This window comes from Sciurus carolinensis, chromosome 16 (genome assembly GCF_902686445.1).
Source record: "Sciurus carolinensis chromosome 16, mSciCar1.2, whole genome shotgun sequence".
Taxonomy (NCBI): domain Eukaryota; kingdom Metazoa; phylum Chordata; class Mammalia; order Rodentia; family Sciuridae; genus Sciurus; species Sciurus carolinensis.
In genome coordinates, this window is record NC_062228.1 from 42707143 (window position 1) to 42724434 (window position 17292).

General features: G+C 37.0%; 1 protein-coding gene across 1 annotated transcript; it reads left to right on the forward strand.

Moving 5' to 3' along the window:
• The first annotated feature begins 14792 nt into the window (after positions 1–14792).
• On the forward strand, positions 14793–15741 carry LOC124966393 (inorganic pyrophosphatase-like). The gene is given in 2 exon segments (XM_047527617.1): positions 14793–14826; positions 14829–15741. Coding segments are annotated over 2 exon segments (942 nt in total). The 3' UTR covers positions 15737–15741.
• Positions 15742–17292: the final 1551 nt, after the last annotated feature.

The following is a 17292-nucleotide window of genomic DNA, read 5'->3' on the forward strand; positions in this document are numbered from 1 at the left end:
GAGATGATTCATGTAGAGATCATTTCATAAGGTGAGTCAAAATTCTTAAAAGATCCACTGTTATATTGTGTATCAAAATGTTCACACTAAAATTGACAAAACAAAAAGTTGGTTCTTTGAGAAAGTAAACAAAATAGACAAACCCATAGCCACACTAACAAAGAGAAGGAGAGAGGACTCAAATTACTAAAATTTGTGATGAAAAAGGAAATATCATGACAGACACCACTGAGATACAGAACATAATGAGAAGCTACTTTGAAAATCTGTATTCCAGCAAAATAGAAACTACCGAAGACATTGACAAATTTCTAGAGACATATGCTCCTCCCAAACTGAACCAGGAGGACATACATAATTTAAACAGATCGTTATCAAGCAATGAAATAGAAGAAGCCATTAAAAATCTACCATCCCAAGAAAAGCCCAGGACCAAACGGATTCTCAGCTGAGTTCTACAAGACCCTCAAAGAAGAACTCATTCCAATACTTCTCAAAGTATTCCAGGAAATAGAAAAGGAGGGTACCCTTTTCTATGAAGCTAATATCACCCTCATACCCAAACCAGGAAAAGACGCATCAAGGAAAGAAAATTTTAGACCAGTATTCTTGATGAATATAGATGCAAAGATCCTTAACAAAATATTGGCAAACCGTATCCAAAAACATATTAAGAAAATTGTGCACCACGATCAAGGGGGGTTTATCCCTGGAATGCAAGGATGGTTTAACATCCATAAATCAATAAATGTAATCCATCATGTCAGTAGACTTAAGGAATCATATCGTTATTTCAATTGACACTGAAAAAGCATTCAACAAAATACAACACCCCTTCATGCTCAAAACACTAGAAAGAATAGGGATGGTGGGAACATACCTGAACATTGTAAAGGCTATTTATGCTAAGCCCATGGCCAACATCATTCTTAATGGAGAAAAACTGAAACCATTCCCTTTAAAAACGGGAACAAGACAGGGATATCCTCTTTCACCACTTCTATTCAACGTTGTCCTCAAAACTCCAGCCAGAGCAATTAGGCAGACCAAAGAAATTAAAGGGATATGAATAGGAAAAGAAGAATTTAAACTATTCCTATTTGCTGATGACATGATTCTATATTTAGAGGATCCAAAAACAACCTCCAGAAAACTTCTAGACCTCATCAATGAATTCAGCAAAATAGCAGCCTATAAAATCAACACGCATAAATCTAAAGCATTTTTATATGCAAGCGACGAAACAGCTGAAAGGGAAATGAGGAAAACAACTCCATTTGCAATAGCCTCAAAAAAAAAAAAAAAAACAAAAAAAAACTTGGGAATCAATCTAACCAAAGAGGTAAAAGATCTCTACAATGAAAACTACAAAACATTGAAGAAAGAAATTGAGGAAGACCTTAGAAGATGGAAAGACCTCCCATGTTCTTGGATAGGAAGAATTAATATTGTCAAAATGGCCATACTACCAAAAGTGCTATACAGATTCAATGCAATTCCAATTAAAATCCCAATGACGTACCTTACAGAAATAGAGCAAGCAATCGTGAAATTCATCTGGAAGAATAAGAAACCCAGAATAGCTAAAACAATCCTTAGCAGGAAGAATGAAGCAGGGGGTATCACAATACCAGAACTTCAAATATACTACAAAGCAATAGTAACAAAAACGCCATGGTATTGGCACCAAAATAGACAGGTAGATCAATGGTACAGAATAGAGGACATGGATACAAACCCAAATAAATACAATTTTCTAATACTAGACAAAGGTGCCAAAAATATGCAATGGAGAAAAGACAGCCTCTTCAACAAATGGTGCTGAGAAAACTGGAAATCCATATGCAACAGAATGAAACTAAACCCCTATCTCTCACCCTGCACAAAAATCAACTCACAATGGATCAAGGACCTTGAAATCAGACCAGAGACCCTGCATCTTATAGAAGAAAAAGTAGGTCCAAATCTTCAACTTGTTGGCTTAGGATCAGACTTCCTTAACAGGATTCCCGTAGCACAAGAAATAAAAGCAAGAATCAATAACTGGGATAGATTGAAACTAAAAAGCTTTCTCTCAGCAAAGGAAACTATAAGCAATGCGAAGAGAGAGCCTGCAGAGTGGGAGAATATCTTTGCCACTCATACTTCAGATAGAGCACTAATTTCCAGAATCTATAAAGAACTCAAAAAACTCTACACCAAGAATACAAATAACCCAATCAACAAATGGGCTAAGGATATGAAGATATGAAGCAAGCAATCAACAACGTATGAAAAAATGTTCACCATCTTTAGTAATAAGAGAAATGCAAATCAAAACTACGCTAGGATTCCATCTAACCCCAATTAGAATGGCAATTATCAAGAATACAAGCAACAATATGTGTTGGAGAGGATGCGGGGAAAAAGGTACACTCATACATTGCTGGTGGGGCTGCAAATTAGTGCAGTCACTCTGGAAAGCAGTGTGGAGATTCCTTAGAAAACTTGGAATGGTTGGAATGGACCCACCATTTGAGCCAGCTATCCCACTCCTCGGCCTATACCCAAAGGACTTAAAATCAGCATACTACAGAGATACAGCCACATCAATGTTCATAGCTGCTCAATTCACAATAGCCAGACTGTGGAACCAACCTAGATGTCCTTCAATTAATGAATGGATAAAGAAACTGGTATATATATATATATATATATATATATATATATATATACACAGTGGAATATTACTCAGCTATAGAGAATAATAAAATTATGGCATTTGCAGGCAAATGGATGAAATTGGAGAATATCATGCTAAGTGAGATAAGCCAATCTCAAAAATCCAAAAGACGAATGATCTCACTGATAAGCGGATGATGACACACAATGGGGGGTGGGAGGGGGGCAAGAATGGAGGAAGGAGGGACTGTATAGAGGGAAAAGAGGGGTGGGAGCGGTGGGGGGAAGGAAAAAATAACAATGAATCAAACATCATTAACCTATGTAAATGTATGATTACGCAAATGGTATGCTGTTACTCCATGTACAAACAGAAACAACATGTATCCCATTTGTTTACAATAAAAATAAATTTTAAAAAATGTTCACACTAGCTGATGATCCATATTATTTGTCCAAAATTCAAGGTAAGTTAGAAATCAATAATAGCAAAAATAAATGATCCATTTGAAAATTTCTTTTAGAACTTTAAGATGAAAACTTCAACATAGAGAAAAGCAGAGAGGTAAAATTGCAGCCCTCGTTAATAACATTTTGCCATATTTATTCTGTCACTTGATCTCTCTCTACTTGTACACAGTCATTTCTACATTTGAGAAAACCACAGATTTCACCCCTAAATATCAGTCTCTTATTTTTGAGCCCCACCATTTCACATAATTATGAGCTTTTTTGGGAAGAGCTCAAGGAAGTTGTAAAATGCCTTGCATTTTGCATTTGATTGATTGTTCATGCTGTCCTTTAGCTGGTTCCTCATCACTCTTTAAATAAATATTATAAAGATTTCATTGGGTTCTGAAGAATACTTCCAAACTGATGCTGCCTATGTCTAGAAACACATAATACCAGACTTTCCAAAATTAGTAAAACTTAAAACTTGGTAGACATTGTTGGAGTTTTCTATGATAAGATTCCCTTACACAGTAATCTGAAACATATTTTCTTGCATCTTCATTTGGAAAGTGATTATATTGTATATATTGGGAGTAAAGAGAAAACCAAATTTTGAAATTTTGGTCTATTTAGAAAAGAGCGATGTGAGATCCTAATGTATCAAAACCATTTTAATTTATTTTATTGTGTTTTACTTATTTATTTTATGTTGGAGTCTTGTTTTGTTGTCAAGGCTGGCCTTGACCTCCTCCTCCTGCCTAAGCCTCCCAAGTAGCTGGAACTATAGGCACAAACCTCCACACCTGACTATGTTAGAATTTGAGGCCAAAGTTATACTTGGAACATTTTTTTTATATATAATAGTTAATTAGAAAATGAATACCAACAGGAAACCATTTTGTTTATCCTTCCACCAATGTAATAATTGTCACGGTGTATGTAATTACTTAAGTTGTTAAAAGAAGGAATAATCATATTCAGTTGTTCTGGGGCTGGCTTTTGAAAAGAATCACCTTTCTCACTGAGTTGCTCTGTTGAAAATCAATAGACCACAAGCTTGATTTAATCACTTTGTAATGTGCACATACATGAAATCTCTTCTGTGTACTCTCCTATACCATTAGCTGTGGTCTGAATGTTTATGCCTCCCCAAAATTCTTATACTGGAATCCTCATTCCCACGGAGATGGTTTTAGGAGGTGAGGCCTTGAGAATTTATTAGTCCTGAGAGGGGAGCCCTCATGAGTGGATGACTGTCCTTAAAAAGAGGCCAAGAGAGACCCCCACCACCACCCTTTCTGCCTTGTGAGGTTGAAGTGAGAAAAGACAGTTGTTTATGAAAAAACAGGCCCTTATCAGACATCAGATCTGCTGGCCCCTTGACCTTGGAGTCCTGGCCTTCAGAAGAGTTGAAGGGAATTGTCCATAAGCCAGCTAGTCTAGGTGTTTTGTTATGGTAGTCCAAGTGGACTGACCCCACTGGGCCATGTGTGTGTATTTTTTTTTATTCCTTCAATATCAAAGTATTGATTATGACAACTCAATTTTTTGATTGTAGGTACTTTTCACTTGCATATTTTAAATCAACTTGTCAATTTCTAGGGAGAGGAAAAGGCTTCTGGGATTATAAAGTGGATTGCTTTGACTCTATTGATTAAAATGGAAATAATTCACATTTTAACACTATTAAGTCCACCAACCCATGGTCAGTATTTCTTCTTTTATTTAGGTTTCTTAATTTCAGCAATATTTTGTAATATTCAGAGTTCAGATGCTCTACATATTTTGTGAAATTTATCCCTAATTAATAATTCTGTTATGGTAAGTACTCAATAAACAATTGGGAAAGGATCTTAACTACTGTAGGAGCAAAGTGTTTTTGCATCTTAACTTTCCTACTACCTAATTGAGTTCTGGTAGCTTTTTGTAGATTTCTTAGGATTTTCTGTACACAAAATCAAGACACTTCTTTCTATTCGGTCTGAATAGTCATCTCTTACTGTGTTTTCTGGGGCACCCAGTTCAATGTTGAAAGTTTAAGTGTAGACATTCTTGGCTTTTGTCTAATCTTGGTGTGGGGAGAACATTCAGTTCTTTACTATTAAAATTAGCTTTTGATCTTTTGTTAATGTCTTTTTGTAAAAGTAAGGGAGTCCCCATTTATGTATAATTGAGTTTCACCTTATCAAGTACTTTCTTCTCCACATGAGATCATCCTATGGTTTTTTTCTTGCTCATTTTCTTTATATGGTGATTTACATTGACTTTTAAATGTTAATTCACCTTTTTATTCCTAAATTCCTCTCTCTTCTTGTCATACACTTATGCATTTTTACTATTGTTTGTTAAAGAATATTCAGGTCTATGCTATTAAGAAAATTTTATTTTAGAATTATTGGGTTATAATTTACATAGAGGAAAATCCACCGTTTTAGGTATATGGTTCTTTGGACTTTGACAAACATATAACCATAACCACAATCAAGATAGAGAATATTTCTATCCCAAAAAAGTCTCTTATGCCTCTGAGTAGTCATTTCCTTTCCCCGAGCCTGAACTCATCCATTCACCCACAAGGAGATGGTTTTAGGGAGAGTGACCCTGGGAAGGGATCTTCAGTTTTGCCATTTTCCAGAAGGTCAAGTAAATACAATCAATATGGTAGGTAGACTTTTGTTCCTGATTTGTTTTTTCACTTAGCAAAATATATTTGTGAGTCATCCATATTATTGTATCTGTTGCTCATTCATTTGTATTGTTGATTAGTATCCCATTGTATGGATGAGCCACAATTTTTTATCCATTCATCATATGGTAGAAATTTGGATTATTTTCAAGTTGGGGCAATCATAAATAAAGGTATTATTTGCACTCTTGTGTAAACATTTCATTTCTTTAGGAAGTACCTGTGAGAAGATGGGTTGAGTCATATGGTATGTGTATGTTTAACTTTATAAGAAGTTGATAAACTTCTCCAAAGTGTGTGTACCATTTTATATTCTCAGCATCAATGTGTAATAGTTTTAGTTTGTTATTTATCCTCATCTGCAATTGGTATTATCAGTTATTTTTGTTATTGACCATTCTAATAGTAACTGATAGAATCTTATTGTAGCTTTAATTTGCATTCCCCTAAAAGCTTATGATAGTCAATATTTTGGTGTGCGTGTCGGTGGGGGTACTGGAGATTAAACCAGGAGTGCTTTACCACCATGGTTCTTCTCCAGCCCTTTTATTTTCTATTTTGAGATAGGCTCTCACTAAGTTGTCCAGGCTGGTCTTGAACTTGTGATCCTCTTGCCTCAACCTCCCAAGTCACTGGGATTACAGTCATGTGCCATTACACCTAGCCAATGTTCACTAATTTTTAAAGGTTTATTTGACATCCATATATCTTTGGTGGAATGTTTATTTTTTTCCATTTTTAATTAGGCCCTTTTTTCCGCACTGTTAAGTATTAAAGAACTCTGTACATTCTGCATACAAGTCCTTTGTTGTAAAATATGTGTTAGTAAATTTTTCACAGTTTAGTTTGTCTTTTCAGTAACTTTCTATTGGTGTTATATCTAAGAATTCTGCTTAACTCAAGGTCATGAAGATTTTTTTTCCTTCTCAAAGTTTTATGTTTAGATCTATGATCCATTTTGAATGTTTTGTGCATAAGCTGTGAAGTTACAGGCCTTCATATTTTTGCAATACTGTTGTCCATTTGTTCCAACACGATTTGTTGAAAAGGTTATCCTATTTTTATTGTATTGCTTTTACAACCTTGTTAAAAAATGAGTCTTCTGTCTTCTGATAGATATCACTGTGCCTATCACTGATCCAAGGAAGAATAGATGTACCAGAAAAAAGTATTTGGTTAATGATGGAAACTCTTCAAGTTCTGGTGCATTTATAACAGTACTCTCTGAATTTCTGGTTTCCTTCTTTGATGCTGGCTGTGTGAACCCCACGGACTTAGTGTTTACCCCACACAGGCAAAAGCAGCACAAATCCAACATATTTACAGAACCAGCTTTCCCCCCAGGCACTACCCTGAGATGTTAACCAATCACACCATCACATGAGTTTTATTTCTCTTATTCAATTTTTGTCACTTTATAGAACTTATTTTGATGGAGTTTAAATGATCTTTCCAGGGCAACTATCAAAACATGCCTGTGGATACTAACATTTCATATTATTCAAATGAAATGACAGGATTCAAATCACAGCCCCAATCCACAATCTGTCTAAGCACACAGTGTTTCAAATCAGCTATTGTAGTCCCTTACTTTTAAATATAAACAGCTATAGATCAATAGGAATTTCAAAGATAAAAAAAAAATGGGGTAAAAACTGCAAGGATAAAAGAAAACTTCAAAATTTATAATATCAGAAAATATGAGAATACATTGTATCCATGAAATAAGGTTCTGTTGAAAATATTAGCATGAAAAGCATTCTGAACATTAAAACTATAATAAAAATTATAAATAGAGAGGTTGAAAGATAGCACCGGGGAAATAGGACTAAAATAGGAGATACATAGGAAAAATGAAAGCAAATGCTTACAAAATTAAGAGAAAATTTTCCAGGAAATGAAAATCTGAGTTGTAGCTGTCACCAAAAGGGAATAGAGAAAATAAGGGACAATTTGACCAAATAAATTATAAAAATTATTTGAAGGAGAATAAAAGATTGAAAGGGCTCATCAACCTCCCAACAAAATGAATAAAAATGGACATACATCAGGACATACCATCATAATACTTAAAATATTGTGGTGAGAAAAGATAACTTACAGCCTCCAGAAAGAAACAAAGATCACAAATAAAGGAAAGAAAATCAGAATTACATCAGATATCTCAGTGGAAACACTGAATGCTGTAAGATAATGGTGCAAGATCTTCACAGTTGGAGGCCTAATATTTACTAAGCCAGAATTCTATACCTAGCCAAACTAACAAAAGACTGTGAAGCTAGAAGAAAAATATTTTCAAGCCTTTAAGCTCTCAGTATACTTTCTTCCATTAATGTTTTTATAGGAATGTTCTAAAGGTAGTGTGTCACAGTGAAAGTGAACCAAGAAAGGAATACATGGGATCCAAGACATGTTACTCAACCCATCAAAAATTACAAAGTAAATCTCAGGATAACAGGTGTTCAATAGACCCAGAAAACACCATTTTGGAGCAGAAAGACCAGCCCATAATGGAATTGTCCACAGAAGAAACACAAAGATTATGTAAAGTGTTTTTACAGTTCTGTAAGTGTTTGGGGATGAACTAATATGATGTGCTGAAAACCAAATGACTATAAATCCATGGCCAAATGAATTCCTCACCAACAAAAAGACCAACATGACTGAAATGAGGAAGACACTGGGGAGAGTATAAGTAATGAGAGCAGAGGGGTAGAATAAAGATAGCATAGAAGTCATTTTAAACCACTCGGGTCATTCTAAGGATTTTGACATTTTGTGAGTTCACCAGTGCAATCAGAAGCTTAAATTTTTATTACAAACAGTTCCTCTGTATTTGCTGAAAAATATAAAAAATAATAAAAATATATTTCTATTTACCTCTAGATTTGGCAACTATTAACTTCAATAGCTCCTTATGTTGTATTTAAATATACATTTATTCGTTATAAAAGAGAATGTTACAGATAATTAAAAATTTTTTCCTTTATCTGGAACCCTGGTCACGTATTCCGCCCCCCCAAGCATCAACTGACATTAATTTGGCATGTATCCCCCAGGTCACTTTTTAGTAATTTTATTGGAATTTACTTTAATGCATATAAAGTTTTATACTTAATTATTCTGTGATGTCATACAGATGGTAACATATTTTTCTGCTTACAATTGTTAGGACATATCATTATGAACTTGTTGGTTTTTATTTATTCAATGTATTTCAATACACATTCTTTTTGATGCTGAAATTGTGATAATTTTGCTTGGCATGGAGGCACACACCTTTAATCTCAGCAACTCAGGAAGCGGAGGCAGGAGAAATGTGAGTTCAAGGTCAGCTTCAGCAATTCAATGAGGCCCTGTGTGACTTAGCAAGACCCTGTCTCAAAAACTCAACAAACAAACAAACAAGCACACACAGTGGTAAAGCACCTCTGGGTCCAATCCCCTGTACCAAAAACTAAACCAAAAAAAATTTTTTTTTTTTTTGTAATTTTGGCCATAAGTGTGCCTTCAAGTACACTTCTGTATGTCTGGAAATAAATTTAGTAATATTCAAAACTTCTTTATTATTAAGACTTTTAAACACAAAGTTTTTCAAATTATTGGAAAATACTGCCATGCCACTTATATTTAATAGCTGTTAACATTCTGCAGTATTTATTTAACAAAATGTTTTTGTTGAATCAAAGATCTAGACATCATAATAATTGAAACTAAATAGCTTGGCATGCAGATGACTTTGTCTTTTAAATATTATTTATGAATTCCAGTATTCCTTAATCCATTCTTTAAATTTATAGACAAAGGTCAGTAAACTTATCCTGTAAAATACTATGCAGCAAATATTTTAGGCATTGCAAGTCATATGCTCTCTATTCCAATTTCTCAACTCCACTGTTGTAGCACAAAAACAGCCATTGGCAATACATCAATGAATAAATATGGCTGTGTTCCAATAAAACTTTATTTATAAAACCAGGAATGGGCCAGGATTGGTCTGCAGACCATGATTTACTAAGCCTTTCACTAAAATCACAATTTATTTTCATGCTAAAATTATCACAACTCATGTCAGTAGAAATCCTTTCAAGCTGGCTACTGTGTATTTTATAAAACATCCCAATTAGTCATTGCTTTTGGGATCAAGCTATCCCAAAATTACCTTACAATTCCCCTGTGCCATTCCTGGAAGTAGTCACTTCTCTGAGAAATCTTGATTGATGTTGTGTGGAGTGATATTAAAGATGGAATGTTATGGACTGAATGTTTGTGTTCCCCCAAAATGCATATGTTAAAGCCCTGAACAACAATGTGATGATATTTGGAGGTGAGGGAGATAAATAGGTTAGATGAAGTCATGAGGGTGGAGTCCCCATAATGAGATTAAAGTCCATATAAGAATAAGAAGAGAGAGTGATCTATCCCTCCCTCTCAACCCCCATCTCTGCCAAAGAAAGACCTGTGTCACATAGTGAGAAGACAATCATCCACAAGCCAGGAAGTGTGTCCTCACCAAGAACTCAACAACCGGTATCCTGACCTCAGACTTTTTCAGCCTCCGGAACTATGAGAAATAAATGTCTATTGTTTAAGCCACCCAATCTTTGGTATTTTGTGAGAGCAGCCCGAGCTGACTTAAGACAGCTCTTGGTACTAGGAATGGGTTCTGGTAATCACTACCTAAAAAATATGGAAGTGGCTGTGGAACTAAGTGAAAGGTATAGGCATGAGGAATTTGGGGTACATGCAAGACACATGCTAGGCTAGGAAAAACCAAGATTATTGTAAAAGGATTTACAAAGATGATTCTGGTTAGGGCCCAGAAAGAAAAGAGAGTTGTAGAGAAAGTTTCCAACTTCTTTGAGAATACATAAATAATCAAAACAGTGCCATGACCAGCATGGCCAAACTCACAGTTCCGCCCAATGGCGAAAGGGGATTAGAAAATAAAGACTCAGGAACACAGATTTTGAAGAGTAAGCTGGAATCAGGTGAAGCTCTGCTCCCTGATGGAGATGCAGATCTAAAGAGTTATGCCAGCAATCTTTATTTATATATGTCTTGTTATCAGGTAAAGGACTATGCAACCATTATTCTTTGTATTCAGGAAAGTTACAGAAACTAGGACATCCTATGTAGCTTTTCCACAAGTGCAATCCACAGTTGCAAAGTGCAATGTTAGGAGTTTTGTGGAGCTCTCAAGAAAGTCCATTGTTAAAAGTTACTGCAAGGGGGGCAGGAACTGGAGAAACATTGTGGTTGTCTAGCAGAATTCCTTCCTTCCTGAGAGCTGTGTGCCTGAGATCAAGGTCAGAGCTGACAGGACCCTTGCACAGAGCCTCCTCACTCAGGGCATTGCTACAGTAGCTAGGCATCCTTTGCCCTTGCACAGAACATTCCCAGGCACCGGGCATGCCACAGCCATGAGGGCATCAGAGACCCCTGATCTCAGTCACTGCTCTCCCATCCTCCATCACCACTCTCCACAGAACAGAATTTTGAAAAATATGGATGGTAAAGGTCATTCTGATGAGGTTTCTGAAGGAAATGCAGAAAATGTATTAGACAATGGAGAAAAGGCAATCCATGGTACAAAGTGGCAAAGAGTTTAGCTGAATTTTGTTCATGTTGTGTTTTGTAGAAAGTAGAATTGGATATTTAGCTTAGGAGAGTTCTAAGCATAGTGTTGAAGGACCAGCTTGGGTCCTACTGATTACTTGTAGTAACATATGAGAAGAGTGAAATGAATTGAAGAATTAACTGTTCAACAAACAAACAAACCAACAAAAAAGAAACTAAAACAGATTGTCTATGTATCACAAAAGAGAAAGTAAAAACCAAGGTTATGGCCAGGCGCCATTGGTAAGATTAGTGTGAGCGTGAAGCACAGACACATTCATCCCTCAGCAAAAGCTTTGCCAATTTGAACTGAGGGAATGGAGACAGGAAACTATGAAGGAAGACTGTTGATTTCTTGGATAGCACAGGACTGAATTATAGAGCTATTCAGGGCATACCTGGGCTGTTCTTCAAGACATGAAAGGATGATCCTCAGGGTAGATCCATAAATCATTAGGGCTGCACCTCAGTTTCCAGGGATGCCAACAACTCAGTTCAATAGGCCAGACTGCAGCTGCCCAGAGCTTAGGGAAGGGACTGCCTGGAGTCTTGGGGGCATAACTCCCACCCAGCAGAATCTTTGGGTAGAGCACCACTCAGGGTGAGACCCTACCAAGAAGGCTCACTGTCAGGGGCGGGCTCTGAGGGCCCCAGAGCCGCACCGTGGCCTGATCTCTAAGATGGCGCCTGGCAGCTTGCCAGACATAGCTTCACTCATAAACAAGTTTTAGGAAGTAACTCTGGTTGGCTGTTGTACATAAGGCAATCCTGGTATCTGCCTGGAGACTGTTCCTTGATAGGCTGACTTTCCTGGTAGTCTACTCTCTGATAGGCTGATGTTCTCAATATAAGTCTGAGACTTGTGGAATAAAGCCCCTTTTTGGTTCCTGTGATCAAGAAAAGCGTATGCGTTGTGATATGGAGGCGGTGGGCGGTCATAGCTCACAGAGTCACAGAGAGCAGAGCGCTGAATCAAGAAGGATTATTTTTAAAAACTTACGATGTTGTGATATTTGCTGTACTAGGTTTTGGAGTTGGCTGGTTTCCACCTCCCCAACCACTTTAATTTCTCCTTTTGAACTGGATTGTCTATTCCACCATTGTGTTTTGGAAGAACATAGTTTGTCGAATTTCCTGGGTTCACAGGTAGAGCAGAATTTTGCCTCAAATCATATTCAAGTCTCACCCATATTTGATTTAAAGGATATTCAGTTGAGACTTGGGACTTTAGGATTAAGAGTCAATGCTGGAGTGAGCTAAGACCTTTGGGGGTAATATGGAATGGATTTATTGTGCATGTGAGAGGGACATGAATTTCAGGGGAATAAGGGGCAAAGTGTTATGGACTGAATATTTGTGCCCCCCCCCAAAATTCATAGGTGTGAAGCTCCAGTTACCAGGGAGATGGTATTTGGAGGTTAAGTTTTAGGTAATTAATTAATTTCAGATAAGTTCAAGAGAGTGGAGCCCTCATGATAAGATTAGTACCCTTAAAAGAAGAGTTGGAAGGCTGGGGGTGTGGCTCAGTGATAGAGCACGTGAGGTACTAGGTTCAATCCTCAGCACCACATAAAAATAAATAAATAAAATAAAAGTATTGGGTCCCTCTATAGAAAAAAGGAAGAGGAGGAGGAGGAGGAGAAGCAGGAGAAGGAGGAGGAGGAGGAAGAGGAGAGCTGGTATTCTCTCTCCCTGCCATGTGTATGCATCAAGGTAAGACCTTGGAACACACAGTGAGAAAGCAGATCTGCAAACTAGGAAGAAAGCTGTCATCAAGAGCCCAGCCACACTGGTACCCTGATTTCAGACTTCCAGCAACCAGAATTGTGAGAAATAACTGTCTACTGTTTAAACCCCAGTCTATGGTGCTTTGCTACAGCAACTTGAGCTAAGATAAAAGTAAAAACCTGGACATGCTACTTACTATGTTTTAGGTAATGTTTCTCCTAAACCAATTCAGTTCATAGTGCTAAAAATATTTTTAACTGAATTTATCTATTTTACATATAGAAAGTGTCCATTTAAAAAATAATAACCATTAGGTTTGTAATTTTTTTTCTCTCAGACTAAATGTCTTCATTCCCAGTTAACAAAGTTCCTCATCTACTTGTTATAATGGTAAACAAAATATTTTCAGAACAACAGTACTATGGTTACTACAGAAATAAAAGTGCTGAGTGCTTTTAATTTAAATATTTAGAAATAATTAACATGTCTGACACCATATTAAAAATATATAGAAAGTTATGTTTTAGCCACCTTATAAGATAGGATGGACCCTTCGACCTACACTTTAGTTCATATATGGAAACTGATAACATACACACAGAGAAATGAAAGGGTTATTATACTTATGTGAGGTCCCTGGGGACGCAGGCCAGGCATGTCAAGCAGTTCCTAAAGAAAATATCTTAAGAGGGCAGGGAAAGGAAGATGGCATGGGCTTTTATTGTGGTTAGGGCGTGGGATGGCTTTCTTACCAGCTTGACCGGATATGAGGCACAAGAAAGAGGTGAGACTTAAAAGCTATGAACAAACATCAAAAAGTGGAGTCAGACTCTTTATTACAGTTCACCCCTGAAGTTTGGTTGATGACTCAAACATGCCATTTTTTGTTTAACTGAATTTGAACTTGTTAACAATAGCCATTGTAGCACTCTATGAAGCCTGAAGTCGGTTAGGAAGGTGAACTTTCCACTGAGAGCCTTGTGCAAGTACCCAGCAGGTGCATTCAGAGACGTGAGATGAGTACTTGGTCATTGCCAGAAATGTCTGGAATTCTGAGAGGGACAAGTGCCTCGCTGAGGCCTGGTCTCCTGGCTTAGTAAATGCAAAGGTATATGTAACCCCGATAAATACTTCGGTATATAGGTAGGATATTCCCAAAGGAAACCCTCTGGACAATGGCCTGAGAGTCTATAAAAATTTCTAACCTGAAGCCAAGTGTAACCTCAACGCTACTGAGACCAGAGGGTGGGGACCATGCTGTGCAGATCACCCTTGTGCCACCATCTACCTCATTCTCTTTTATTACCCCGTGCTAGCTGATGTCCACACGGGCAACCGCTAGTTCCACCAGACTAATTTCTGAAGTTGCTTCTGGCTGCACGTCAGCAGAGTAGACTTCAGCAGCACTGGGCCATGCCATTTCTCTCCGGGGCTCTCCCTGTGCATCCCATGAGCAAACCTGCAGACAGGATAGATGCCAAACCCATGAAGCACTTTGCAACTGAAGAACAAAAGGATACTTACAAAGTATTTCCCAAATCCAATCGTGATTTTAAAATAATTAAAAACCTCAGCTACCTTGTCAGTCAGCGCCGTGTTCAGGCGGGTGGCCGTGTGCTGGCGACAGCAACTTGTCTCCGGCACCATGAGCAGCTTCAGCAGCGAGGAGCGCGCCGCGCCCTCACCCTCGAGTACCGAGTTTTACTCAAAAATGGAAAAGGACAATATATATCTCCATTTCATGATATTCCAATTTATGCAGATAAGGATGTCTTCCACATGGTAGTTGAAGTTCCACGCTGGTCTAATGCAAAAATGGACCCTTTAAACCCAATTAAGCAAGATGTGAAAAAAGGGAAACTCCGTTATGTTGCGAATTTGTTCCCCTACAAGGGGTATATCTGGAAGTACGGTGCCATCCCTCAGACTTGGGAAGACCCAGGACACAGTGATAAACATACTGGCTGTTGTGGTAACAATGACCCAATTGATGTTTGTGAAATTGGAAGCAAGGTATGTTCAAGAGGTGAAATAATCAGGGTGAAAGTTCTGGGCATATTGGCTATGATTGATGAAGGAGAAACCGACTGGAAAGTCATTGCCATTAACGTGGATGATCCTGATGCAGCAAATTATAATGATATCAATGAGGTCAAATGGCTGAAACCCGGCTACCTAGAAGCTACTGTGGACTGGGTTAGAAGGTACAAGGTTCCTGATGGAAAACCAGAAAATGAATTTGCTTTCAATACTGAATTTAAAGATAAGGACTTTGCAATTGATATTATTAAAAGTACTCATGACTATTGGAAAGCACTAGTGACTAAGAAAACAGATGGAAAACGAATCAGTTGCATGAATACAACAGTGTCTGAGAGCCCCTTCAAGTGTGATCCTGATGCTGCCAAAGCCATTGTGGATGCTTTACCACCACCATGTGAATCTGCCTGCACAATACCAACAGATGTGGATAAGTGGTTCTATCACCAGAAAAACGGATGGAATTTCTCTGGAATACAAGCTGATACTGCTGCATCCTATTCATCTGGAAGTAGTAGATGCAAAAGTAGTAGCTTTTCAAAGCTTTAAATTTATAGAACTCAGATCTAACTAAAGCAAATTCTTCTGTGACCAATTCAATATATTTAGAATGTTACCTGTCTAAAAGCATTTTTCATATTTCAGCTAAGATAACTTTTGTACATGCTTAAATGTCAAAGCAGTTGTGGTTTGGAAGTCATTTGTGAATAGATGTGCAAGATGAACACATATTGGGTGTATATGTTTACCATGTGTTAGGAAATAAAATTATTTTGCTGGAAAAAAAAAAAAAAAAAACCTCAGCTAACTAGATAGAAATAGAAGGGAATTTCCTCAACTTGATAAAGGACAACTACTAATAAATCTGACCAGCAACCTCAATCATAATGGTGAAAGATGGAAAGCTTTCCACCTAAAATCAGGAACAAGTATGGGTTTCTGATTACACCACTGTTACTGTAACTTGAATTCTAGCCACTGAATCAAGGAAAGACAGGAAATGTGTACAGGTTAGAATGGAAGAAATAAAACTATCTTGTTTTCAGGTGACAAGATGATCTATGTATTAATTAATTGTTTGCTAGGGCTGCCATAACGTAATACCACAGACTGGGTTGCTTAAGCAACATAAACTTATTGTCTTACTGTTCTGGAAGCTGAAAGTCCAGATTAAAGTGTTGACAGTTTTAATTTCTCCTGAGGTGTCTCTCCTTGACTTATAGATAGTCACCTTCTTGCTGGGTCCTCTTATGGCCTTTCCTCGGCATGCACACATCCCTGTGTTCTTCTCTCTCCAACCAAGAAGTCTTCGTCCAGTAAAAGTATCCTTCAGAAGTGATGAAGAAATTAATGCATTTCCACCTAAGTAAGCTCATCATCAACAGACCTGTTCTACAAGAAATGCTAAAGGATGCCCTTCAGGTTAAAACGAAAGGACACTTGACAGTAACTCAAAACTACATGAAGAAATAAAGATCTTTGGCATAGGTTCATACAGAGGAAACTTTAAAAGCTTGTATTATTGTAGCTCCACTTTGTTTTCTCCATGACTTAAGAGAATGATATATATAAAAAATTAGTAATCTAGGTTTTTGGACATAAAATGCAAAAAGAAGTAATTTTGTGACATCAATAACTGAAGGTGGTAGAAATGGAGTTCCATAAGCACAGAGTTTTCTGTGTTATTGAACTAAGCTGGCATAAGTTCAAATGAAAGTACTATGATTTTAGGATATTAAGTGTAATCACAAAGAAAGTGGTCATAAAATAAATACAAAAGAAAATTAAAATGTTTTACATTTAAAAAATCAAACACAGAAGAAAATTGTAATGCAAAAAATAAAGGACATAAAACTTATAAGAAACATCAAAAACAAGTAGCTGAATGATAGAACTAAATCTTCCTTGTTAGTAATGACTTTAAATATAAATTATTAAACTCTTAAAGCAAACCCAGAAATTGCCAGAAGGACTTAAAAAACAAAATAAACAATTAAAAAAGTCCATGATACAATGATATGCTGTCTGCGTAAGACTCATTTTAGACTTAAGACACAAATAGGTTGAAAGTGAAAGGATGGAAGGATATTCCATACAAATAGTAA